The sequence below is a fragment of the Rhinolophus hipposideros genome, assembly GCF_964194185.1.
Source record: "Rhinolophus hipposideros genome assembly, chromosome: 15".
Taxonomy (NCBI): domain Eukaryota; kingdom Metazoa; phylum Chordata; class Mammalia; order Chiroptera; family Rhinolophidae; genus Rhinolophus; species Rhinolophus hipposideros.
In genome coordinates, this window is record NC_138061.1 from 48,392,403 (window position 1) to 48,418,049 (window position 25,647).

The 25,647-nt window shown below is 48.9% G+C and overlaps 1 protein-coding gene across 4 annotated transcripts in view; it reads right to left on the reverse strand.

Annotated features, from left to right (window-relative positions):
* Nucleotides 1–12,164, reverse strand: part of LRRC20 (leucine rich repeat containing 20) — a 69,958-nt gene extending 57,794 nt beyond the window's left edge. For 3 of the 4 annotated variants that reach the window (XM_081074527.1, XM_081074528.1, XM_081074525.1), the window contains exons 1-2: nucleotides 12,026–12,164; nucleotides 5,723–5,867 (exon numbers count right to left, since the gene is read on the reverse strand). In XM_081074527.1, coding sequence (XP_080930653.1) covers nucleotides 5,723–5,804 — 82 coding nt within the window. In that variant the 5' untranslated portion in view covers nucleotides 5,805–5,867; nucleotides 12,026–12,164. Of the gene's footprint in view, nucleotides 1–5,722; nucleotides 5,868–12,025 lie in introns of those variants that run through there. The other variant, XM_081074526.1, reaches the window with a different exon arrangement.
* Between the last annotated feature and the right edge of the window lie 13,483 nt (nucleotides 12,165–25,647).

A 25,647-nucleotide genomic window follows, 5' to 3' on the forward strand; every position in this document is an offset into this window, starting at 1 on the left:
TGTTCCTCAAAAGTTACAGTTAGAAGAATGAAAAAACAAGGCACAAGCTGGAAAAAATAGTAGCATAACGCATATCTGATCAAGGACATGTGTCCAGAATATATAAAAAACCATCAAAACTTAATAAGAAAACCAACAACCCATTTTTTTAATGTGCAAAAGACGTGAATAGACTTTCTTCAAAGAAGCTATGTGGACAGCAAATAAGCACGAGAAGATGCTTGGCATCATTAATCAGCATAGAGCTGTAAATTAAAGCCACAGTGAGAAACAATTACACACCTATAAGATGCAGTAAATTAAAAATGATAAGCAGTTTTGACAAGGCTGTGGTAGAACAGAAACTCTCAACCACTATGGAAGACGGTGGCGGTTTCTTACCCAGTTAAACATACACTTAACATATACAACCCAGCAATCCCACTCCTGGGTGTTTGCCCAAGAGAAATGAAAACTCTGATCCATACGAAAACCTGTATGTGGATGTTCATAGGCTTTATCCATAATCTTAAAAAACTGGAAAGAGGGTTGGCCAGTTAGCTCAGTTGGTTAGAGCGTGATGCTAACAACACCAAGGTTGCCGGTTCGATCCCCACACGGTCCAGTGTGAGCAGCGCCCTCCTTAAAAACAAAACAAAACTGGAAAGAACCCAAGAGTCCTTCAACAGATGAATAGATAAACAAATTACGGTACATCCATACAATGTAATACTTAGTAATAAAAAAAAATAAAACATGGATAAATCTCAAATATCTGAAGCAAAGGTGAAAGACGCCAGGTTCAAGAAGTTACCTACTGTATCACTTCATTTGCTTAATATTCTAGAAAAGGCAAAATCCTAAGGATGGAAAAGAGCTCAGTGGCTTCCAGCTACTGGGGATCGGAAGAGGTTTGCCTGCAAAGGGCACAAGGGAATTTGGGGGTGGGGGGTGATGAGAAAGGTTCTGGATCTTGTGGTGGTTGTGATTACACAGTTGTATTATTTACCAAAACTCATAGAATTGTATAGTAAAAAGAGAATTTCATTTATGTAAATTATAGCTTGACAAAATAAATAACATATCCCAGTTGAGGGACATTCTATAAAGTAACTGATCAGTATTCCTTAAAACTGTCAAGATAGATAATTAAAAACAAGGAAAATCTGAGAAACTATCACGGTTAACAGAAGTCTAAGGACACATGACAACTAAATGTAATATGAAAATCTGGATACAATCCTTAAACCAAAAAAAGGCCATTAGTTCAATATTACAGAAACCTGAATAAAACATGGACTTTAGTTAATAATAATGCATTATTTGGTTCATTAATTATAGAAGATGTGCCAAACTAATGTAAAAAATTAATAAGAAGGAAAACCGGATGGGGTATACGGGAATTCTCTGTACTATCTACACAATTTTTCTATAAATTTAATACTGTTCTTAAAATAAAAACTTTATTTAAAAAACAAAACAAATGGATCGTCTGGGGGGCTTGTGGAATCTAAAGAACAATATGAATGAACAAACAAAGCAGAAACAGACTCACACATACAGAAAACAAACTGATGGTTGCCAGATGGGAGGGGGGTTGGAGAGCTGGATGAAAAGGTGAAAAGAATAAGAAGTGCAAATCGGTAGTTACAAAATAATCATGGGGATGTAGAGTATAGCATAAGGAATAGAGTCAATAATATTGTAATAATTATGTATGGTGCCAAGGGAGTACTAGACTTCTCAGGGGAAGCACTGCAGAAATTATACAAATCTCTAACCACTATGCTGTACAGCTGAAGCTAATATAAAATAATATTGAATGTCAGCTGTAATTAAAAATAAATTAAAATGAATTTAAAGTATAAAAATAAATACCTATCACCATGCCCCACCCTCAGAGATTCTATTTTCAAAGCTCTGGAGTAGAGCCCTGGATACGCATCTTTACCCAGTATCCTGTGACGCCCATGTAGGTTACTCACGACCACCCTTCAGAATGCCATGCAAGAGATGAGGGACTGACAGGGACAATAGCTCCATGGGGGGCTGTCCCCACCTTCTGGCTACCACCTAAGACATGTTAAACGACCAGGCAGATATTAGCCTCTGATTCCTTTTCTCCTTTTCGAGAAACAGAGTAGAGCAACTGTGCTTTGAAAAAGGTGTGACAGAAGACGCAAGTGTAAGGTTGGGAGGAGGGGGCTTCAAATGGCTCCGGTCTCTTTCTCCCACCCCTCAACGGGGCCCTCAGGGTGCATAGGGAAAGGCAGGGCTAGGGGCCACACACACTTAGCCTCTATCCCAGCTAGCTGTGCCCTCCCTTCCTGAACTCTCCCAGGCCTGTCCAAATCCTGCTCGTCTGCAGTAATGATCATTTTTGAAAGTCATCCCCAAAGCACACAGCAAACCTAAAGCCTCTCCTCTGGAGAGGAGTGGGTGCAGAGTGGCCTGGCCTGACAGTCTGCTGGCTGCATATGCTGTTGTCCAAGGCCAGGAAGGGGAGGGTGAGGTCAGCCAAGGCCCGTCAAGGGTAGGAAGGACCCAGGGAAGCCCACATGGGCATGAGGTCTTTACAAAGAGAAAAGGCTGACCTGGGGAGACAAGGGGTGGACGGAGAGGAGAGGCAGCTTCAGGGGAGGTGCAGAGGCCCCCACTCTTTGGAAGGGGGCCCTCAGCTTGTTGGGAGTCAAGATGATACTTAAGAGGGATGAGGGGCTAGAGGAAAGCGGCTCCAACTCAAGCTGAAGAGCAGACCAGGGGCCAGGTGGAAGGGAGCCCACTTCTGGGGGAGGGGGAAGTGAAGAGGCCTGGAGCATGGTGACAAGGGCTGGGATCCAAAGCTCAGGTTGCAGGAGAAGCAAGTCTGGGGGAGCGCGAGTGATGTGTACCCGGGTTACCTGCCTGAGTAAGGTGAGAGCCAGGCTGTAACTGAGCTCTTCCCAGCCTCCTCTCTACAGGATCTCCCACTGCAGTGAAACACCTGCGGCTGCCCCACAGCCATCGCTCTGGGCCTGCGCACAGGGAGGCACGGAGGGGAGCCCGTCCCACTCCCAGGACCAGGGGCTTAGAGAACATGCTACCCCATCACTACTGTCTGTTAGAAAGTGTTTTACTTCCACCTTCTGTAGTGGCACGTAGTCCTTTCCCTAAAACCTAGTCTTCTCCTCTTAGAAGGGTAATATGTTCATCACAGAACATTCACCAAATGCAGAACAGTATTTTCTAACATCTATTTGCATTTTGTTTATTTCCTTCCAATTTTTTCCTATGTACATACCCATGTTTAACATAATTGGCATTTTACTATATAGAGTTTGGGATCCTTGTTTTTTATTTTTCCAATTCACATTCTACGTGGGAATTTGCCAGTCTTCATCAGCATATGACAGAATTTTATGCACCACTGTTAACAGTAACATAAATTGCACTGTACAGCTGTAACAAAACTTATCTAAGCAATTTTGTGGTGCTGGTTGTTTAGGCTGCTTCAGATTGTTTGCTGTTTTACATGAGAACTATATTGGATCACTTCACCCATCTTTCAAGACCCACTTCAATTCCCACCTCCTCCAGAAAGCTCTCCTGGACTACTTCAACACCCAGCCACATCTCCCACCTCTGAAGTGGTCCGTCCGACACGGCTGGGCATGGAGCCCGGCTCTCTGTCTCACAGTGGTGGCTTAGTCTCAGGTCCAGGACTCTATTGCACATATCTCTGAGAGCACCCCAGCACCTCGCACAAAGCAGGTGCTCAATGTGTACTGAATATTTAAGCATCAGACCCCTCAGATTGTATGGGCCTGCCTCCTCACTGCTGTCTCCAGTAATCCTCTCTGAAACAGCACCTCCCCAGGATCTCAGAATTCTGCTCTTCCTTCTCTACGGCCCCTTCCTTCTCTACCTTTCCCCCTTGACACATCTGGATAAGACTGAGCTACATAGGTGAAATTTTAAAGTAGGGGTAGGTTATTCATTGCTGGGATTTATTAATTTTCAATGGGGAGCCCTGAGCTCCCCATCTGAAGACAATGAAAGACACCCAGCCAAGACCTGGCTGGCTGATGCCGAGATGTGTGTTTATGATGGAGGAGGCGGGCTTAGGCCCCTACCTCCAGCCCTTGGGGATGAGAGAAAATGAAAAATAATAGCTGCCATTCATTGGGCGACCTACATGCCAAGCACCTTACAGACATTACAATTAGTCCTATCCGCCTTGAGAAGGGAGGCACAATTACATCCCCATTTTATAGATGAAGAAACTGAGGCTCAGAGAGGTTAAGCAACCTGCTAAGGTAGCAGGCTTGTAGGTGGCAGAGTGGGGATTCAAATCCAGGCCTGTGTGACCCAAAGCCTGGCTCTCAACCACGTAGTAGCAGTGGAGAGCCTTTAGCTGGAGTGAGTACAATATTAGTGACTAGCTCTGGGTTCCAGAACTCCTGTACTCACCAGCTGAAGGCTCCCCTCAGAGACTTCCCTCCAAAACCAATGACAATCTTCAAGTTTGTTTGCTGATAAAGGAGAAGGTCCTCTCACCTTAGCTCAGTTCAGCAAACACCTCCAGGTGCTTACAAAGTACCTGACACTGTGCTGGCCATTGGAGAGTGGGGGGCAAAAGACCATAGGGTCCCTGCCCCCTAGGGACACTGAATGGGTGCTGTAGAGGAAGAAAGGAGCAAGGGGTGGATAGGGTAGGGCTGAGGGCTTCCTGGAAGAGGCGTTGACCAAGCTCATCTTGAAGACTGAGTGTCCCTCACTTCCTGGGCCACCACCCCCTGCCCTGGCAGCCTACATTCCAGACACACCCTGACCAACAGCTACTCACAGAAACACTCTGCATTTCCAGTCTTTGGGCCTTTGCTCAAGCAGTAGCTTCCATGTAAATGCCACTTTGTGAGACAGACAATCAGACACAGACACACACAGGTACACACATATCCCTGCCTGCCTGTGGAATTCCTCTCCGTGTGCAAAGGCCCAACTCAAATCCCACTCTGTCCACCTGCACAATCACCCCCAAGGCAGGACGGTGCTCCCCTCCCCTGGGTTCCCACAACATGCCTGTGGCTCTCAGGTGCCGTTTACAATCCCGTCGGTGGCACACACACACACACACACACACACGCACACGTAATTGCACTGTATCCCCTGTTAATCCTTGCACATGGAAAGATAGTCAATTCATCAGATATTTATCTATGCTATGACCAATTCAAAGCAAAAAACATACAGGATACAATTCAAGTAAAACGGTAGAGAGAAAAGGGGCCTCCCAGCTGGCTGACCTAGAAGCCCATGTTGCCTTCGACTCTTCATCTCCTCCTCATCCGAAGACCACCGCTAGTCATGCCTGGAAGGGATCATACACCATACATGTACCAGCACAGGGCCTAGGACATGGGACGACGCAGCAGTGCCAGCTATTGTCACTTGGGCCAAGGAAACATACACACTTGGAGTCACCAGCCGGCAGGCAGACAGGCTCCTGGCAGTGTTTTCTCCAACTCGGTGTTTTCTCCAACTTCTCTGACCATAACCCATAGTGCATCTTATGCTGGGACCCAGTGTACACACGAAGTAAACACAACTACCAGGAAAGTTCCATAAAACCCTGCTCCTCATAACAAGGGGTGCACACTGATATTATCTCTTTCAACTACTTCTCTTTCTATTTCCCTTCCAAATGGGTTTCACAAAGCACTTCCAGGATGCCTTGCAGGTGGAAAGCCATGGCCTCACTCACCCAGGGTGTCAGAGCCGCTCTCCACCGTCTCGTTGACCTTCCTTGCAACTCTGGCCACCGCCTCACCCATCTTCCTCAGCATGCAGACGCGGCTGTCCTGCTGCCAGCCCCCGGGCTGGTCGGCTGCTCACGAGGGGGCCTGTGCCTGAGGAAGACACGGGGCTGTGAAGTGCCCCCCACCCCACGGATCCACCCCCGCATCCACCCTACCAGAAACCCAGGCTGCTGGAAGCCTGCAGGGAGGGGCCCACGCCACTCACCTCTCCCTGAGGGGCCCAGAGCCCAGGCCACATCCAGCTTGGCCTTCGGAACGGCTGATCTGCCCATTAGAGGGTGGCGGCCGCCCGGCCCTGCCAGTCTCCTGGGAGGAGCAACACGTGCGGCCTCACCAGACACAGGGCCAGGCGTCTGCGAGGACTCAGTGTGCACCGGCCTGCGACTCACTTAACAGGCGGAGCCGTGAGGAGGAGGCGGGGCGTAGCCAACTGCAGGGAGAGACAGCAGTCCCTCCACCCCACAGCCTCGGAGCAGGTGCCTGTCCACAAACCCCCAGGACCACCCTCCCAGCTCCTTGTTCACCCCACTTCTGCCAGGCTCCTCCTGTGTACCGAGAAGTGGGGACGACGCCAAGGCGAAGGAAACGCAGCGCTGTCTGCTCAGAGCTCACAGTCTGGCGGGTAAGTGACAGCGTAAGAATTCCCTTCCCACGTACCAATGTGGAGAGAAGGTTACCATTTTAGCCTGCAGCCCTGATGATCAGCCTGATGCTGAATTTATCTGCAAAACCCTGAGGGAAAAGCGGGTGGGGTAGGGAAATGAGAGAAGGGAAATCGGATCACTAGGGGAGAACAGGCTTCAAGAAGGGTGAAGCACACAATAAAGTGTATAAGGGGTTCGAGACATAAGAGACTCAAAAATGTTGCCAACTCACTGTTTATCACAGAGAAGGAAACGGAAGCATAGAGAGGGACTAAATGACCTGGCCAAGGTCAAAGTGAGCAAGTGGCAATGATCAGCTCAACCCAGTTCCACACTCAGCGCTCACTTCTTCAGAAGTCACCCACACCACCAGGGGCAGCACCCCGTGGAGAGACTGAAGGTGAACACAGTGCCGATGTCCTTCTTTGTCCCCAGATCCCAATCCCAGCTTCTCACAGCTCAAGGAGCTCTAATGAACGCTCTCTGAGGGTCAAAGGCAGAGGAACGTAAAGGGCAGAGAAAAAGGGGGTGAGGGTCGTGCTCGGAGCTGCTAACAAATAACAAGATCCCCATGTGCTCAGCTGGACAGGCAGGGCAGGCGAGGCCTAGTCCACCTACCTGCTTAAGGAGGTAATAGAGGGTTCAGTACGTATGTGCATCTCACCAAGGAGGCTGACACTGAAGGTGTGACACACATGGTACAGTGAGAAAAGATCATTTTTTGAAGACAGGTCCAATGCCTAAGTCTGCCATTTCTTAGTTGAGAAGCCTTGGAAAAGTGTCTTAACTACTCTGAGGCTCAGTGTCTTCATCTGAGTAGGCGATCTAGTAATACCTGCCTCACTTAGTTCATACAAGGATTGACAAAATATATATACCTTTCTAGCCCAGAGTCCAGGACACACAGGAACTCGATAAATGCTAGTTGAGAGGATAAGACAAGACACACCTGGATATGATGCCAGCGTCTAATCCCAGTTTCATACCCATGTAACTTTGAACAAACAACTCAGTTAACTCATCTTTGAGGAATGAGTAGAATTTTCATCTATCCACCTCCAGGAAGTCTTCCCCGCTTGCCCCAGGCCTCAGTGTTCTCTCCTCCCTGTGAGTTTCAACAACACTTAATGTCTTAGCACAAGCTACTTGGATTGTTTATAAGCTTTTAAAAATATACACACTTGGGGCCGGCCCGGTGGCTCAGGTGGTTAGAGCTCCGTGCTCCTAACTCCGAAGGCTGCCAGTTCGATTCCCACATGGGTCAGTGGGCTCTCAACCACAAGGTTGCCAGTTCAATTCCTCGAGTCCTGCAAGGGATGGTGGGCTCCGCCCCCTGCAACTAAGGTTGAACACAGCACCTTGAGCTGAGCTGCCTCCCGGATGGTTCAGGCGGTTGGAGCACGGGCTCTCAACCACAAGTTTGCCAGTTCGACTCCCGCAAGGGATGATGGGCTGCGCTCCCTGCAACTAGCAACGGAAACTGGACCTGGACGAGGGCCTGAGCTGCGCCCTCCACAACTAAGATTGAAAGGACAACAACTTGACTTGGAAAAAAGTCCTGGAAGTACACACTGTTCCCCGATAAAGTCCTGTTCTCCTTCCTCAATAAAAAAAATCTTAAAAAAAAAAAATACACACTTGCCTCCCCAGTTGACCTGTGGGCAGCTTAGGGCAGGAAGCAGATCTACACTGTGTTTTTCCCCTGCACTTTACACCATGTACTGAAAACACATGCCCCATGAGTATCCCCCGATGGTGGTCATGATGACCAACAGCCATCATTTGGGGTTCAAACCTAAATACAAATCAAATAACTCTAACAACAAATCTAAGGCTCTGTCTGAATGAGAAGGGTCATAAATTCAAAAGCCTAATGGCGCCACGTGGGCAATGTGCATAAGGTGGGCCAGGGTAGGGTAGTAGGGAATAATGAGGACTCGGGCAAACCTAGGGAGGACCCAAAACCTTCACCAGGCTACCTGTAAGATCATCCCCCTAAGCCTGAGTCACAGCAGTATTGCTGGAATCTTCATGACTAAGTCTAACCCCTTTACCAGTGAAAAAACTGAGGATCCAAGAGGGGAGGCAATTCAGATAGATGAAAACAATCAACCTAGGGCTTCCAATTCCTAAACCACGTATTCGTGCCGTACAATGCTCCCTCCTTTCCCCATCTCCAATATTTATCATCAATAATCACAAACATGTATTGAGCACCTACTAGATATAGGGCATAAGAATGGACAAAGAAAAAAGAAATACCGGAAATAGCTGACTTGTGATTCTGATAAGGAAGAGCTTTCTAAGGAACATCACAGAGGCAATCCTAGCCTCACAGTGGAGTGGAAAGGGTAGGTAAATCTCCAAGCTGCCCAGGGTCCGTGCTAACCTTGGTGGGATTATCCAGACTGATTACTTTCAGACACTATGCCTGCATTCTCCTGCCACCAGGTGGGGGCGGTGGTGACTGAGGCCATAGAGCTCATTGATGAAAACCAGTCCGATTAAAAACCTCAACCCTGGTGGCAAACTCGGACACCCTATTCTGTGGGTCAGAGAATGAACATCGAAGCAGGAACAGGAGCAACCTGCAAAGTCCGGGAGTCAGAACAAGTCACTAGGAGGAAGGGTCCCTTACTTTGCACAGGATACTCAAGGTACAGCCCAGAGGTGCACTAGACCTCCAAGAGGTTCCGGCTACCTCAAATCATCCCCCTTGCTAACTGGCTAGGAAACCACCCTCCCATTACCTAAAACTACCCCTGCCACCAAAAGAGAATTCCTTCATCAAGTCCAGATGACTGTCCCTTTCTCAGGTCAGATGACAAGGGCCTATCGTTGGCAAAGGCAGGGCTGTGCGACACCAGGGTGGCAGGGCCACATGTGGTATCGGACCCAAGATGGGGTAAAAGGGCCCCAGAATTGAGGGAAGAACAAAACTTGGGATGACAGAAGTCTATAGTGGGTCCCCAAAAGGGTTCCTACAAGGTTGTCCAACTTCCTTTCAGCCCCAATCCAACACTGGGCCTCTTTGATGGAAAAATAGCAAGAATTTATTTCGCATGTAACAGGAGACCAGAGAGAAAGAAGGTGGGGGGAGGGAGGACAAATAAAGAAATCTGCTCTTCCTTTCTTTGGTTTTAAACTGTTTTCGAGAAAAAAGAAAAATTGTCTGAGTCACATACATATAAGCGACAGAGAGAGCTATGGCTCCACTTCTGAGTGCACATCCCCTTAGGCAGGGCCCCCCCAGGAATGCAGGGCCCCTGTCTATATAAACAATTTGAGTCAACCAAAATCAGTGTGTCAACACCATTCTGGCAGCCCAATCTCATGCAGTCCCAAGAAAGAAATATCCCACCGGCCAGTGTGAGCCAGCAGTGTGCAAGGCAGCCCTCCTGGAACCAGAACCCAACCATAGGGCCCCAAGACAACACCATAAGCACAAGTTCTAGGCTCTTTGAGGCATTTGGTCAACCTCCAAAACAGGGGTGGTGGTAACAGAAAGTCAGAAAGTGTCCCAAAGGGGAGAAACAGGAACCCCTAGCCTACGTGGGTGTGGTCTGGGCTTGGGGCGCCCCAATCCGATGGCTCTGCTGACCCCCGCTGGTCCCAAGCACTACAGGGTGGACTTAGAAAATTTCAGGAAAAGCGGTCCAAATCCTGGAGACCTTGAGGCACAGGGTCCAAATTCGTACTCACACTGCTGCTGTCCCAGAAAACCCATCCTTCTCCACACGGCCCCAACTCCCTTTCCTGAACGTGCATCACAGTCCCGGGAAGTGTTAAATCCAACAGACATCTCCCAGGCAACTCCTATAAGGGCTGCGCTGCAGGAGCAAAGGCACAGAGACAGGGATTGGGCTAGAAAGAGCTTCCCATCCGGTAAGAGGCTCAATGACAAGAGGCAGAATGAGCCAGCTGCTAGTAGGGTCGTGACACCAGGCCCAAGGAGCATGTGTACCCTCTGCCATGAAGGTACATGGCATGGGTGGGACGATGGAACAGAGACAGGAGCTGAGCAGAGGGACCCAAAATGGTGAAAGAGGGAGACACTTAGCCAGTCTGTCCCCAGACTACTGGGGGAAGCAGTTGGAGGCCCTCCTGTAAGTCTGTCCTCCGTTTCTCTGTATGGAGCTATGGAAAGTGTTTTGAGGAGAGCAGCCTACTCCAAGTAGAGGTTTAGAACGTTAAAAGTATTGTGAGCAGTGCCATTTGCAAAATGGATGTACCACCTTCCTCACTCGGTTGTTTCGACAAATAAATGATATGGAACTTTTGAGAAAAGTCTTTGCAAACAGTTAAGCATTTCCCACACAAGGCAATACCAAGAGGTGATTAAACAGGTACAGTAAGTTAGGATATAATAGACTGAATGCCAGGAAAAAAAAAAGGTGCCCTGCTTTGTAAGAGCTGGCAATACGGCCCTCCCGTGTCTGTAACCTGTTTTCACCTGGATACGTTGCTGGGAGAAGGGTGCTTTTTGCTTAGACTCTGACAGCAGCCCCCGGCCCCAGCTCCCGCCCTCACAATTAGAACTCTACCTTATCTGGAGCCCCGCGATCTGTGCAAAGGAGCTGCTGCGACACCCGTCAGCACCAGCTGCTCCTATATTTAGTTACTGGTGTGGTCACTTGGGAACTTTAGAGCCTGGCAGCTGCTCCGAAGGCAACTCGAGCCTCCTGAGCCATGCGTGCAAGCTCCTCCACCGCTGGTTCCAGCGGGTCCCCGGGACCACGCCAAGCGGGGGAGCCAACGGGGAGGTGAGGGCCGGCGAGCTGGATCAGACCCCAGTGGCCCCGAAGGCCCACTCGAGGCCACAACAGACTTGACCCAGTTTCCCACCCAAGGGAAAGGAGCCCGCTGGGGCGTGAGCGGGACCGGCTGGCGCCTTGTTTTTGAGCCACGGGGCTCTCAGCGCCCGCGCGTGCTTCCCTTCGGGCACCCAAGCACCTCGGGCTGAGCCTCCCAGGACTGAAAGCGGTGGCCGGGCTAGGGTCCCGGCGCCTGGAGCAAGGGGCCCGCCTCGCTCGTCTACCCCACCCCCCGGCGCTCGCAGCCAATGGCTCCTCGTCGCGGCCCTCCGCTGTCCCGGCAGGCGGGGACTGGGGAGAATAAAGCCGCCCGAGGGGAGAAGGCAGAGATCGCAGAGGGCCGGGGGCTCCCGCGCCGCCAAGAGGCCGAGTGCGCAGCTCCCCAGAGCGGAAGCAAACCCCGAAAGTGTCGCTTCAGGGACGAAATACACGTCAGTTTCTTCCAGCAGGGGCGCCTTCCGCAGGGAACGGAGGCCAGCTCGGGACCGCTTCCCTGAGCTCCCTGTTACCCGGCAGCGCTGCGCCCACTCCCCCAAGCCAGCCCGGGTCCAGCCGCAGTCTACAGCAGGAGCCCGCGCGGCGACGGGACCCTGGGCACCCGAGAAGCCGCAGCAGGTGCTCCGCTGCTCTCTGCACCGGTGACCTGGGGGAGGGGACGGCACGCTGCAGAAACGGGGACACTTCTCTCCCTCTCTCCCCCAGCCCCTCCAGCGCTCAGCCTCCGACTACGTTTACTTTGCGGGGCGCGAAGCGTGGGGCCCCGTTCCAGGCCGCTTTCTGCTCCACTTACGGCGACAATGCCTCCTAGCGCCCTGCGCCGCGCAGTCACGCTCCCTCCGCCGCCGGCGGCGCCCCATGCAACAGCCGCACGTTGGAGCCGGCAGGAGGGGCGCGCGGCGCCGGGGCTCTGCACGCCGGGCCGCCAGGCCAATCGCCGGTCTAGAGCGGCGCCGGGGCGGGAACAGGCTGCGGGCCCGGGCCGCGCGCGACCAAGCAGTGCGCGGGTCCCCGAGCCGCGCCCGGGAGTGGCGCGCACGGAAGGGCGGCCCGCGCGCGCTCGTCCGCGGGGTGGATCCGCTTTGTGTGCTGCTCGTGGACGGAAAACACTTGGGAGGACAGGGTGGAGAGGGAAACCAAAGACTAAGTCTCCAGACTTGTTTTTCTCAAGGGAATGGAGTTCAATTAGCCAGATCAGGGTAGTTTCAGAAACGTGAAGACAGGGAATCGGAAACTTTTCACGTGATGGCTTCAAGTGTCCATTCAGGTTTTTTAGAAACAACAATTCTGGCTGCACTAAATTACTTCACCGCTCTGAAACCCAATGTTCTCCTCTATAAAATAGTAATTAAAAGATATAAATGCCTACTTCACACAGTCCTTGTGAGGACTAATACACGAAATGCTTAGTGCAGTGCCCCGTGTGGTAACTCGGCGAAGGGTAGCTGCCTCACAGGCCTTCCCCAGGCTTTACCGATGAGGCCAGGGACTCAATCAGTGACAATGACCAATAGTCACATGGTCTAATAAACAGAAATGCATATTAACTATGTGGGAATTCCGAAGAAAGAATAGTTAATTCTGCCTCTGAGGACAGGTTAGGAATACACTGATGGATCCTATGGGTCTTAATGGATGTCATGGGTTGAATTGTCTCCCCCCAAAAAGATATGCTGAAGTCCTAACCCCCAGTACCGCAGATTGTGAGCTTATTTGGAAATAGGTCATTGCGGATAAAATAAGGTCATAGTGGAGGAGGGTGCTCTTATGAGAAGAGAGGAGACAAGTAGATACATGGGGACATGGCATGTGGAACAGAAGCGGAGGCTGGAGTGAAGCATGTACGTGCCACGGGATCCCAAGGATTGTGGACAAGACCCCATGCTAGGAAGAGGCAAGGGAGGGATTCTGCCTCAGAGCACCCCAAAAGGAACCAACTTTGCTTGATTTCAGACTTCTAGCTTCCAGAACTGTGAGGGAATACATTCTCTTGTTTTAAGACACCCATCTTGTGGCAATGGGTTTACAACAGCCCTAGAAAACTAATACAATGGGTGAGCAGGAATAAAGTGAAGGGAATTAGAAACATCTTCAGAGAAAGTCTTTCAAAACTGAATGCCTGCTGCGGACAAGGCCCACTGTCTTGGGGCATACCAAAACAAATCAGACACAGACTCTGCCCTCAAAAGGGCTTATCACCACTCATGAGAATGCCTGAGCAGCCGTGTTTTCTGACTCCTTCCCCCCAGCCTCATCATCACTGTATCCCTGCCACATATATACGAAGTGCAGATAGAAATAACCAACGGATCGAGTCCTCTTATGCCCAAGATTCTTATTAGACAAAGCAGACCCTGCTACTTCTATTTCTCTTAAAACCAGGGGCCACCCCGCTGGCTCAGGTGGTTGGAGCTCCGTGCTCCTAACTCTGAAGGCTGCCATTTCGATTCCCACATGGGCCAGTGGGCTCTCAACCACAAGGTTGCCAGCTCAATTCTTCGACTCCTGCAAGGGATGGTGGGCAGCGCCCCCTGCAACTAAGATTGAACAGGGCACCTTGAGCTGAGCTGCCTCCCGGATGGCTCAGTTGGTTGGAGTGCATCCTCTCAACTACAAGGTTGCCGGTTGGACTCCCGCAAGGGATGGTGGGACTAGTGACAGCAACTGGACCTGGAGCTGAGCTGCGCCCTCCACAACTAAAACTGAAAGGACAAAAACAATTAAGATTGAAAGGACAACAACTTGACTTGGAAAAAAGGCCTGGAAGTACACACTGTTCCCCAATAAAGTCCTGTTCCCCTTCCCCAATAAAATCTTTAAAAAAACCACAAAAAACAGCATTACATTTCTGGCCGATTTCCACAAATGGATGTCTTCTGTCCCCTGCTAGGCCATACACAGACCTGAGACAGCCAGTACAGTGCTCAGTAAATACAACTGTCTGATGTATCCCATATTCATGTCTTACCTTACTCAGCCCCCTCTCTCAGGAATTTCATCTTGGACCCTCCGATTGCACATGGCCAGACCCCTCGCCAGTTCAAATGCCACCTCTTCTATTCCTACTGGTGTGTTTGCTTCTCCAGAGCACGTACTTCATCAGGCCCATTTCTATGCCATCTCCGCCTAAATCTTTTCTCACAAGACTCTGCTGAGACCAGAACTTGGCACATAGTAAGTGCTTATATCAGTCAGCACATTTTTTTCCCTGCATAATAAAACACTCCAAAACTTATAAGTGGCTTAAAACAATAACTCTTTATTTAGTTCATAATTTTATGGGTCAGTATTTTAGGTTGGGTTCAGCTGGGCAGTTCTTCTGGTCTCAGCTGGACTCCCTCAGGCATCTGAAGTCAATGGCTAGGCAGCCAGAGGGCTCTGCTTCTGGGGGGTTACTGAGCCATGTGTCTCTCATCCACCAGCATGCCAGTCCTGGCTGGCGCACAGGGAGCTGCGGGGTCCTAAGAGCAAGCGTGGAATCAGGAAAGGGCTCCCAAGGTCTAGGCTCTAAGCTGGCACTACATCACTTCCATAGTTTATTGACTAATCCAAGTCACAAATCTAACCCAGGTCCAAAGGTGGGGACATAGACTCCATCTTTTGATGGCAGGAAGAGCAAAGTCACGTTGCAAGGGACACGGATACAAGGATGGGTAGAGAGTCACTGCTGGTTTGGCAATCTACTGCAGTGCTCAATAATGTTCCCACAATATGTAGCACACAGTAGGTGCTCAGTAAATGTTTACAGATTTCATTGAACACAATCAATTGGCAAAATGTTAGCTCTCATTCACAAAATATCTATTGCCACCTTCAGTTTCAGAATAGCTCAGAAAGGTGGGGCTGTGCAAAGGGAAGCTACACTAGGGCTTCTCAGTGAAGAAACTCAGCTGGCCCCAAACAGGCTCCCCCGAAGAGATCCAGAGCATCTTCGGAGGCCTGGGCCCTTTCGGATACTGGTCCAAGCCTGGTCAACCTGAGAGGGAAGCTCTATACCCTTCACCTATGAACAGAGAGGCTTAGGTGTTTGTCAGGGCTTGAACACAGCCCCTGTTGGTGCCTGAAAGCATTGCAAACTGCCTGCCAGATAGGAAACCTCCTGTGCAATGACAAAATTGTTTCCTGCAGGGGTTACCCCTTGCTGAGAAGGAGAAATTCGCAGGGCACTTGTGGAAGAGACACTCTCCTGTGGACAGAGCCAGCAGCTCACCTCTGATGACTGAGAGCTCTGATCGGGACCACTTCCCATCTAAGAATTACTTGAATCAATATCAAGGCCTGTTGTGGGTTGAATTGTGTCCCCTAAAATAGGTATGTTGAAGTCCTAACCCCCAGTACCTCAAACTGTTACCTTATTTTGCTATATGGTCTTTACAAAGGTAATCAAATTAAAATGACGTCAGTAGGGTGGACACCAATCCAATATGACCAGTGTCCTTATAAAGAGGGAAAATGTAGACATAGACAAACATGCATAAAGGGAAGACATTGTAAAGAGACACAAGGAGAAGAGGGCCATCTACAAGCCCAGCACTGAGGTCTAAAACAGATCCCTTCCCTCACAGGCCTCAGAAGGAAACAACTCTGCTGACACCTTGATTTTGAACTTCTAATCTCCAGAATTGTGAGACAGTACATTTCTGTTGCTAAGCCGTCCAATTTGTGGTACTTTGTTATAGCAGCCCTAGAAACCAAGTACAATGTCTTCAATCTCTCTTTTTCCACTTTATTCTTCTCGTATTTGTTCTTATCGTATAGCCCTTGAGTGAAAAGTACATTTAGGTAGAAACAAAACATGACGGCCTATTGACATCTGGACTGCCTCCATCATCCTGAGTCCTCCGCTTAGGGCCACACCTTTACCTGAAACTGAGTTACCAATAGCCAGGACTTCAAGGTCACTGCAAGTCACTGTCATCCTAAGCAGAAGAGCAGTTCACCCAGCCCTCTTCCAGAAGATTCATCTTGTTGAGAGGTACCCACCATCAGCCTCTCTCCAAGTACTGCAGGGTTTGCAAAGATGAACAAAAAACAATCAGTACCCTCAAGACACTTGCACTTTGCGATGGAAAATAAGGTTCATACAAAAAGTGACTTGAGGATCGGCCCAGTGGCTCAGGCGGTTAGAGCTCCATGCTCCTAACTCCGAAGGCTGCTCGTTTGATTCCCACATGGGCCAATAGGCTCTCAACTACAAGGTTGCCAGTTCAACTCCTCAGAGTCCCGCAAGGGATGGTGGGCAGCGCCCCCTGCAACTAAGATTGAACACGGCACCTGAGCTGAGCTGCTGCTGAGCTCCCAGATGGCTCAGTTGGTTGGAGCGCGTCCTCTCAACCACAAGGTTGCCGGTTAGAGTCTCGCAAGGGATGGTGGGCTGTGCCCCCTGCAACTAGCAACAGTAACTGGACCTTGAGCTGAGCTGAGCCCTCCACAACTAAGACTGAAAGGACAACAACTTGACTTGGAAAAAAGGCCTGGAAGTACACAGTGTTCCCCAATAAAGTCCTGCACCCCTTTCCCAATTAAAAAAAAAAGTGACTTGAATGAAGTGTTTTCACAGGCTTCAGCCATCGCCGTACCGCCTTCCTGATAGTTGCGATGTCTGAAGCACACCCATTGGTGAGCTTGCGTCACTTACACAGGCTCAGACAGTTCATGGACAGGTATTTTCCCAACTCTACAGTCAGTGGCATCACCTTGGTTATTAGAAATAGGCCTGGTGGGAGAATTTACAACATGAACTCAGCACACACTACAAATCAGAACTTTTTTTTTCTTGGAGTTACAGTTTACCAGCATACTATACTATTGTTTACCTATTTTCTTTCCCTTTAAATTGACTCACTTTTTAACTTAAAAATGTTTATTTTAAAAGGAAACTTTATATCATTACTACAAATGGAAACTAGTATCACATGCCATAGATAGAAAGTAACCATAAAAATAAATACAGTAAATCAATTATGTGGCAATAAAACTGGAAAAGAATTTAAAATATAATGACAATGAAACAATGATATTACATTCTAGCAAATTACTGCTCCTAGGCTACTCTCTTTGTTACAAAAGGAGTCTAGCAAGTGTTAGTAAAATAGAAAAGACACACAAACGCCTTGGGTCATTCAAGTGAAAGAAATTTGAAAAGGGAATAACTCTCACCTCAGTGCTCCTGGAACACCAAGAATCCCGCTCCCACTTAGGGAAAGACTGTCAAATTGCAACACAGAGCAATATGAGTTGGGCAATACCAAGTAAAGAGTTTCAAAGACAGACTACTCTCAATTTGCCCGACAGCAACAAAATCTGATACTTGAATAAGTCTTAAAGGATGGGTGCAATTTCAATCGACACAGAAGACCAAAAGGGGTGAGAATGGAAAGGAGCAGGGAAGGGAAAACCATTCCCAGAGGAGGTTGAGCCAAGGCTTAGAAGACAGAAAGCATACAGCATTCCTGGGAACACAAGAGCTCACCTTCGGCGGAGGCTTGCGGGATAAGGAGGCAGTGGGAATGAGATGAAAAGGTACACCGAGCTGAGAGCTTTTGCTGCCAGGATGACAAGGCGGTACTTGACTTACTGGATGTTTCAGTTAGTTTTTGTTTTGCAGCAAACCACCCTGAAATTTGGTGGCTCATAACAACCAATGTGTATTATTTCTCATAATTCTATAGGTCAGCTGGGTGGTTCCGGTCTGAGCTGGCTTGACTGACCTCTGCCATCATATTGGCACCTGACTGGGGCTGGATGGTCTAAGAGGGTCTCACTCCCATGTCTGGCAATGGGCAAACTGTTGGTCCAGGGGCCTCAGAGGGGACAGGAGGTCCCTCTGCTCCAGGTGGTCTCTCATCTCCCAGAGGGCAGCCTTGTCTAGAAAGCAAGCATCAAAGCAAAAGCACATACCGCGTTTCTGCTAGTGGCACAAATTTTCTCTTACCCCATTAGTCAAAATACGAGCATGGTCAAGCGCAAAGTCAATATGAAAGGGCCACCAAGGGCATGGACACAAGAAGGAAGAAACATACTGAGACCATACCTGCAGCCATCTCCCAGAGGTAATGAAGAGTGTTGAAAACCTTTGAGCAAGAGAGCGATGTGACCACAGAAGCACTCTGGGAGAAAGGAACGGAGCATAGGATGATTTGGAGGAGCAACAATGATGGTGACAATGACGGTGACGATGATGATGATAATTTATACCTAAAATATAACTATCACTTTTTCTACCAGGCATTTCACATTATCTATTTAATCTACACACACACACACACACACACACACACACACACACACATTAGTAGTCCCATTTTAAAGATGAAACTAAGGCATAGAGAAGGTAAAGAGCTTGGCATAGTTCACACAACTACTGTGTGGTAGAATTAGAATTCAGTCTCCAGTAGCCTAACTCCATAGCTTACACATATATCCACTAAACTCCGGAAGGACCCACAGGAAAGCCCTTTTGTAGTCTTGGTGAGGAAGACCAGTGCCTGGCTGAAGGTACAGAAGAAATAGACAAGGGACAGATTCAAGAGGTACCTCTAAGCTAGACTCTGCGGGACTTGGAAATTGATGCGGGGAGAAGGATGAACCCGTGTGAGAGATGGGGGGCTGGGTTGTGCCCTGTATAGGACTCAGCTGGCAGGAAGACATGCTGGTGCAGGGGTGAATGAAGAGGAGGAGGGGTTATGACGGGTTGGGAAGGATGCGAAGGGGACAACCATTTGGAGCTGCCCAACCGAGTCTGGGAATCAGAGGTCTGAAGGTCCCGAGAGAAGCAAGGGCTGGAGCTCAAGGCTGCAGTCTCACAGGTCAGAGCCCTGTTTGCAAACATGTGCGAAGAACAGAAAGTCTGAGGAAGGAGACTGGAGAGACCTCTGAAGGTGGGAGCTGGGGGTGGGAAAGGAGAAGTCAGTCGGGCAGAGAGGGCAGGCCCAGCTCCAGACGGCAGGGCCTGGAGAGCTTCAGTGGTGGCCTCGGGCAGCAGGGCCAGAGCTGCAGGGAGCGAAGGCAGGGAAGGACTGAGAAAGGCTGTGGGGTCTGGTGATTTGAAAGTTGTTCATGAACACAGCGAGGGCAAAGATCAGAGGACAATGGAAAAACAGCAAAAACAACACAGAGTCCCTTAGTATGCACCAGGCGCTCTTCTAAGCATGTTACACGCATTTACTCACTTAACCCCCACAACAGCCCTGGTCATCCTCACCACCCCCACCCCACCCCCACCCTAACCACAGGGGAAATAAGATACAATTTGTGGCCACTTTGATTCTTCCCCGGATACTTTTTCATGGGCTCCTTCTCTCTCTTCCAAGCCTTTCTGGGCGTGGAAATCCCTTTGGGTTCTCCTGTGAAGCCTGTGCTTTCCGCCTAAGGACTCCGCAATCAAACCAACTCAGTGCTCATCACAATGGTGTATGTCAGCCTGAGGGAACCTCTCATTTGTTTCTACTGTCTGAATAGTCGGAACACCCTGCCTTAGAAATACACGCATCCTATTACATTTCTAGATCCTCGATAGACACTAAAAGCCGTTTGAAGGCAATGGCCGGGTCTTATCCATCCTCGAATCTCCCCTTTGACGCCCAACACAAGACTTACATCTAGAACTAGATGGGTGTTATTCAATTTACAGGTCATTCATTGCCTGTTAGCAGGTTGAGAAGTCAATTTAGTGACTGCATTAGCTATCTCTTGCTGCCTGCTGCCTAACAAATTACCCACAACTTAGTGACTAAAGACAACACTTCTTATGCCATGGTTTCTACGGGGCAGGAGTCTGGGAGTGGCTTAGCTGGGTCTTCTGGCTCTGAGTCTCTCACAGTCTCTCAAGGCTTGGCTGGGAAGGATCCTCTTCCTAGTTTACCCATATGGTCGCTAGCAGGATTGTTCTTGTGGGCTATTGGACTAAGAGCTCATGAGCTGTCGCCAAGAGGCTTCCCTTGGTTCTTTGCCATGTGGGTCTTTCCGTAGATCTTCCCTCAGCATGGCAGCTTGCTTTATCTGAGCAAGCAAGCAAGCGGCAGGAAGGGACGAAGAGACACAGAAGAGGCAGTGTCCAGAAATGCAAAGGAAGAGAAAGGGTGGAGAAAAATAGTCAGATGAGGACGAAAAAGTGTCCGCTTTGATAGGACATCAAAGCAGCTTCTCTGCAATGGAGGCCAATCTGAAGTGACTGAAGAGCGAATGAATGGGGATGAGAAAGTGATCAGCAAGTACAGACAACTCCTTCAGGTAGCATGGCTGCAAGGAAAGGAGGAAAACATGGCCAGAGCTAGGAAGGGCCTTGGGATGGAGGGAGGGCTGTTTCAAGCTTCAGAGACTTGGATATGTTTAAACTCTAATGCCAAAACATCATGGGAGACACAAAGAGTCCAGTTTGAGACACAGACAACACAGGACTAAACTCTGAAGCCCCCCAACCTTGTTTTTGGAGCCTTCTGGATAAGCCCATGTCTAAATCTACTCAGGCAGCCATAACAAAATACCATAGGCTGAGGAGCTTAAACAACAGAAACTTATTTGCTCACAGTTCTGGAGCCTAGGAAGTTAAACATGAAGCTGTTGGCAATTTGCTCTCTGGTAAGGTCGCTCCTCCTGCTTGCAGACGGCCACCTTTTTTTTCACTGTGTCCTCATGTGGTGGAGAGAGAGTTCTGGTATCTCCTCCCCTTCTTACGAAGGCACCAGCCCTATCGGATCAGGGCCTCACCCTTATGACCTCTTTTAACCTTCATTACCTCCTTGTAGGCCGCGTCTCCACATCAGTCACATTGGGGGTTAGGCCTTTAACACCTGAATTTGGGGGGTGAGATACAATTCAGTACCAAGCACCCACATATTCACCTTTCTATCACTTACTGGGGCAAGCTATGTAGCATTTTGTGGGCCTTACTGAAACTGCCAAGCTGAAGCTCTCCCCAACTTCCCACACCCCTCTCTAGCTCCCCACATTTTTCCTCCTCTGAGTAGGAAGGTATAAGCTCACAGGAAAGACCTCATTAAGAGAGTTGCTTGGTGATCAAAATATAAGACGTTCTTCTGGAAGGAGAAAGGAGTTGAGCTTGCAAGAGAAACACATTCATGCCAAGCCCTGGGATGTCCCAATGTGACTATTGTACGGACATATATGATTCCCACCAAGGATGCCCCCAAAATACCCTTTTAGCTTCAGTTCTGCAGGTGTATCCCAATAAACGTGAGTCTTTAGGACTACCATATGCATTCTTCCCAAGTCATGGTAGCCCCTCACCACCGACCAATCCAGCCCCCGCTGATCTCTGTACCCTTGACCTTGAATGTCTTACCAATCATTTGTCTATTCGGTACTTACTGAGCACCAACCCGGGCCAGGCACGGTGTGGTCCCTGGGGAAAAGCAGAGAACATGACAGGCTGCTTGCATGGCTCTTAGCAGTGTAACGAAGGGGCAGATAGTCATCTAATAATCACACAGAAATTCTAACTGCACAGATCACGTCTAGGTGAGGCACACGATGGCAGGAGAAGCTCTGGCCTTGGCAGAGAAGGTCGGGAAGGCTCTCCTGAGAACATTCGTCTGAGTGGGATGGGACTGACAAGGGATGAGGAGGAGTCAGCTAGGCGGAGATGAGAAAATATAGCCGTTTTCTATGCTGCATGTAGAAAACAGTGACAAATTTACACAACTTAAAACAAAAAACTTAGTGACTTAAAACAATACATTTGTTAGCTCACAATCTCTGTGGGTCAGGAGTCCAGGCACGGCTTAGCTGGGTGCTCTGCATGGCTGCAGGCAAGGTGTGAGGCAGGGCTGCACTTTCACTTGGACGCCTGACTGGGGAGCTGGGGAAGGATCCATTTCCAGGTTCTCAGGTTCTTGGCAGAATTCATTTCCTTGTGACTTGCAGAACTCATGAAAGCTTGCTTTTCAAAGCCAGGAGGAGGGAAGGAGTAAGGGAGGGAGGGAGGGCAGGAGGGACTGACTCCAGTGAGTCTGTTGGCAAGATGGGGTTTTACATAACATAATCACAGGAGTGACAGCCCATCACCTTTGCCATATTCTATTGTACAGAAGCAAGTCCCAGGTCCCACCCACACTCAAAGGTGTGACTACAAGGAGGTGAGGATCATGGGGTCACCTGAATGTCTGGTCACCACAGGGAACAACCAGGCAAAGGGCCCAGCATGTGCAAAGGCTTTGTGACAGCAGGGAACATGGTCCATTTGAGGAAAAGGAGCATAGCAGGTGAGAGGAAGAAAGGTGGAAGATGAATCCAGACCAGGGAGGGTCTTATTCAAGATTCTAAGAGTAATGGGAAGCCATGGAAGACAGAGTGGTGATACAATCCAATACATACCACCAACCATTGCTACCCCAGGGATTCTGAGCATAATTTAGTGTGGATGGATGAATAACCCCATCCATATGCAGCCAAAGAACTATACATAAGGAGTTGTCACCAAGGCAGGTGAATCCCATGGCTAGGAGGAAGTTTCATGAGATCTCCCCTTGTTCACCCCTTAATCTAGAGCCAGGGCCATACCAGGAGCTGAGCTGACATTTCTGAATGAATTAGTTGATGGAGAGATGGAAGCCAAGTAAGTTATCCAGAGCCTACATGGAGAATCAGATCTCCAGGAATCGAGTTAGAATCTTCCACCCTGAACCCAACAGGGCCCATCCAGTCGTCATAAAAGTATTTCTGTTGAAAACCCTCAGCTCCACCCATGAGAGGGCAGGGCATAAGCTCCTCAGGGCAGAATGCCTCCTGCCTCAACTTGGTGAGCACCCACTCTTGGCTCCCAGGTGCTGTATGCCATGTGCTTTGCCTCTGGGCTGTGGCTGGCACGGTATACCATTCACTGTTTGGATGACAGTGCATTTTCATTTCAAAAGTGCTCTTCTGGTTAGAGTTCACACTATCAAAACTAGCACATACCACCTGATACAGTGTGGCATTAAGTGTACTGCCCATTTTCACCTGGCAGACCAAGGATAATAGAGGGAGGGTTGTACCCACAAAGAATTGTCAACTAAACATTGGGATGGAAAGAGAGAAAGCCAGGGACTAAGGTGTTGAAGTAAACAGGCAGGTCATAAAACGGCTGCAATGGAGGACTTCATTATGCCGAAGGAACTTTGAAGAAACCGTACCTCATTTTCTGAAATCTACAACTACAGACACTTGTCGGCATCAGCTGACAAAACTTCCAAAGGAGGAAATACTGAGACTGAAGCACAATCCCCTCAGCATATATGCTGTTTTCCTGCCTGTCCCTCTTCTCCCAGCCGCGTGGCCCCTGGCACCTTCTTGGATTGGATTGGTGCCTAACCACCATTCCCGTCAGCCAGACCTTGGCCAGGCCTGACATTTAGTGCTCAGAAGAGCACTCTGTAAATGAGAGGTTCCTCCTCTTATTTTTCAGATGACAGGACAGGTTCAGAGCTCATGGTCATACAGTAGGCAAGTGGGAGAGCCAGCATTTGAACTGAGACACGTCTGATGCCAAAGTCTGTGCACAGTGGGTTGTTCCCAACCACAGTGAGGGGCTAGAGAAATTCTAGAGATACAGCAGGTGCCCTTGGGGAAGCTAGCTTCTCTGAGGCTGCTTCCTCATCTGTTAATGGCATAATAGTACCTACCCTTTTATGGCAGTTGGAAGTATTAGAGATAAAATCTCTAGAAGGCCCAGCACAACACCTGACTCAGCCTAGAAGCCTATTAAAGTTATCTATAATTATCACTGCCTTTTGAACATATTCTGCTTCTTATGTTTCAGGAGCTCAGGAAATGGATGTTGCTCATCCCCCAATGAGTTCAGCAGATGTGGCGATAAAGAGTGGGCGCCCATGGGGCACCTTGCCCTCTTTTCATGCAGGAGGCCGGCAGGTGCAGGGGAAAGTGGATAGGATGGCCGGCCAGAAGCTTGAGCACTGGACCCAGCTCCATGGGTCCTGGCTGTAAGACCTCAGAGAAGTCGTAACCTCTTTGAGCCTCAGTTTCTTTATCTGTAAAATACAGATAAGAATAATAAACAGCTTGCCTCCATCACAGGACAGTGGCTTGGCTTAAGTGAGATAATGGTCTGAAAGTGCTTTGTAAGGTGGAAAAGAGCTATTCAAAGGTAAGGGGCGATTATCCTTATGATGACTCAGGTCTAGTGTGGGTGGCCCCATTATAGAGGGTGGGGAACAGTCTCCCTCTGCCCCTGAGGAAGATGGAACCAGAGGGAAGAAAGTACCTGGTGAGTACAGGGGAGTTAAAAGAAATGAGCATTGGGAAGTCTAGGTGGGTAAATAGTGGAATAACACACTATAGGAAGAGTGCACCTGGGTTGAGGCTATCTAAGCCACTTTCACTTTTTAAAACTCAGGTTATACTAATAAATGTTAAAAGTTCCAAGAAAGGGCTGCCCAAATGTCGTACATTTTACATGTTCAATCGTTGCAATCCATCAGGCCTGGGTCTAGACGTACTGTATCTATGGGGTCACGACCACATCAGCAGCTTCCCAATCCCCAGTGATCTTGGTAACCTCATTCAGAGATAAGATTCTGCTCCCCGTTCCAATGTGTGGGGTTTTTCCTCACCACCAAGCAAGTCTTCAACACCAGCTGGGTGTCCTACAATTCAACTCAGTTCTGACACTAACTACCTGGAGATGGTGTCAGATCCTACAGGTTAAGGGCTCAGTCCTACAAGACTAACCCCCCACCACCACTTCAGACACCCATCACAAGCCCAAGTTGTCCCCTGTGCTTCTGATTGACTGGCTAGAGATTGGAGGTTCCAACGACCCCCTCTTTGGGTCTAATTTGCTAGAGCAATTCACAGAACTCAGAAAACGTTCTACTTACTAGATTAATAGTTTATTATAAAAGGATCTAACTTCGGAACCGCCAGGTGGAAGAGATACATAGGAGAAGATATGGGGAAAGGGTACGGAGCTTTCATGTTCTCTCTGGGTGTGTCCCTCTCCCCAAATCTCCATGTTGACCATCCTGGAAGCTCTCCAAGCCCCGCACCCCCAGTCCTTTCGAGTTTTTATTGAGGCTTCATTATAAAGGCAGGATCAATTAAGTCATTGGCCATTGGTGAATGAACTCAATCTCTAGCCCCTTTCTCCTCCCCAAAGGTCAGGTGGGACTAAAAGTTCCAACCCTCCAATTACATGGCTAGTTTGGCTCTCCAAGTAGTATTGAAGTAGTAGCTGTTTTACTTGGTGTGATCAAAAGATACAGTGAATGTTTAAATAAAAAGAAATTTATTATAGTAAAACACATTGCCATTAATCCCCCTCAAAATACTCCCCCACGCTTCAAACACATCCCATCGTTCTTGCCACTTTCTGAAGCAGTTCTGGAAGTCCTCTTTCGTGAGTGTCTTTACTTCATCCTCCATCATGACAACGCTCTGTGTCACACATCGCTTCTGGTA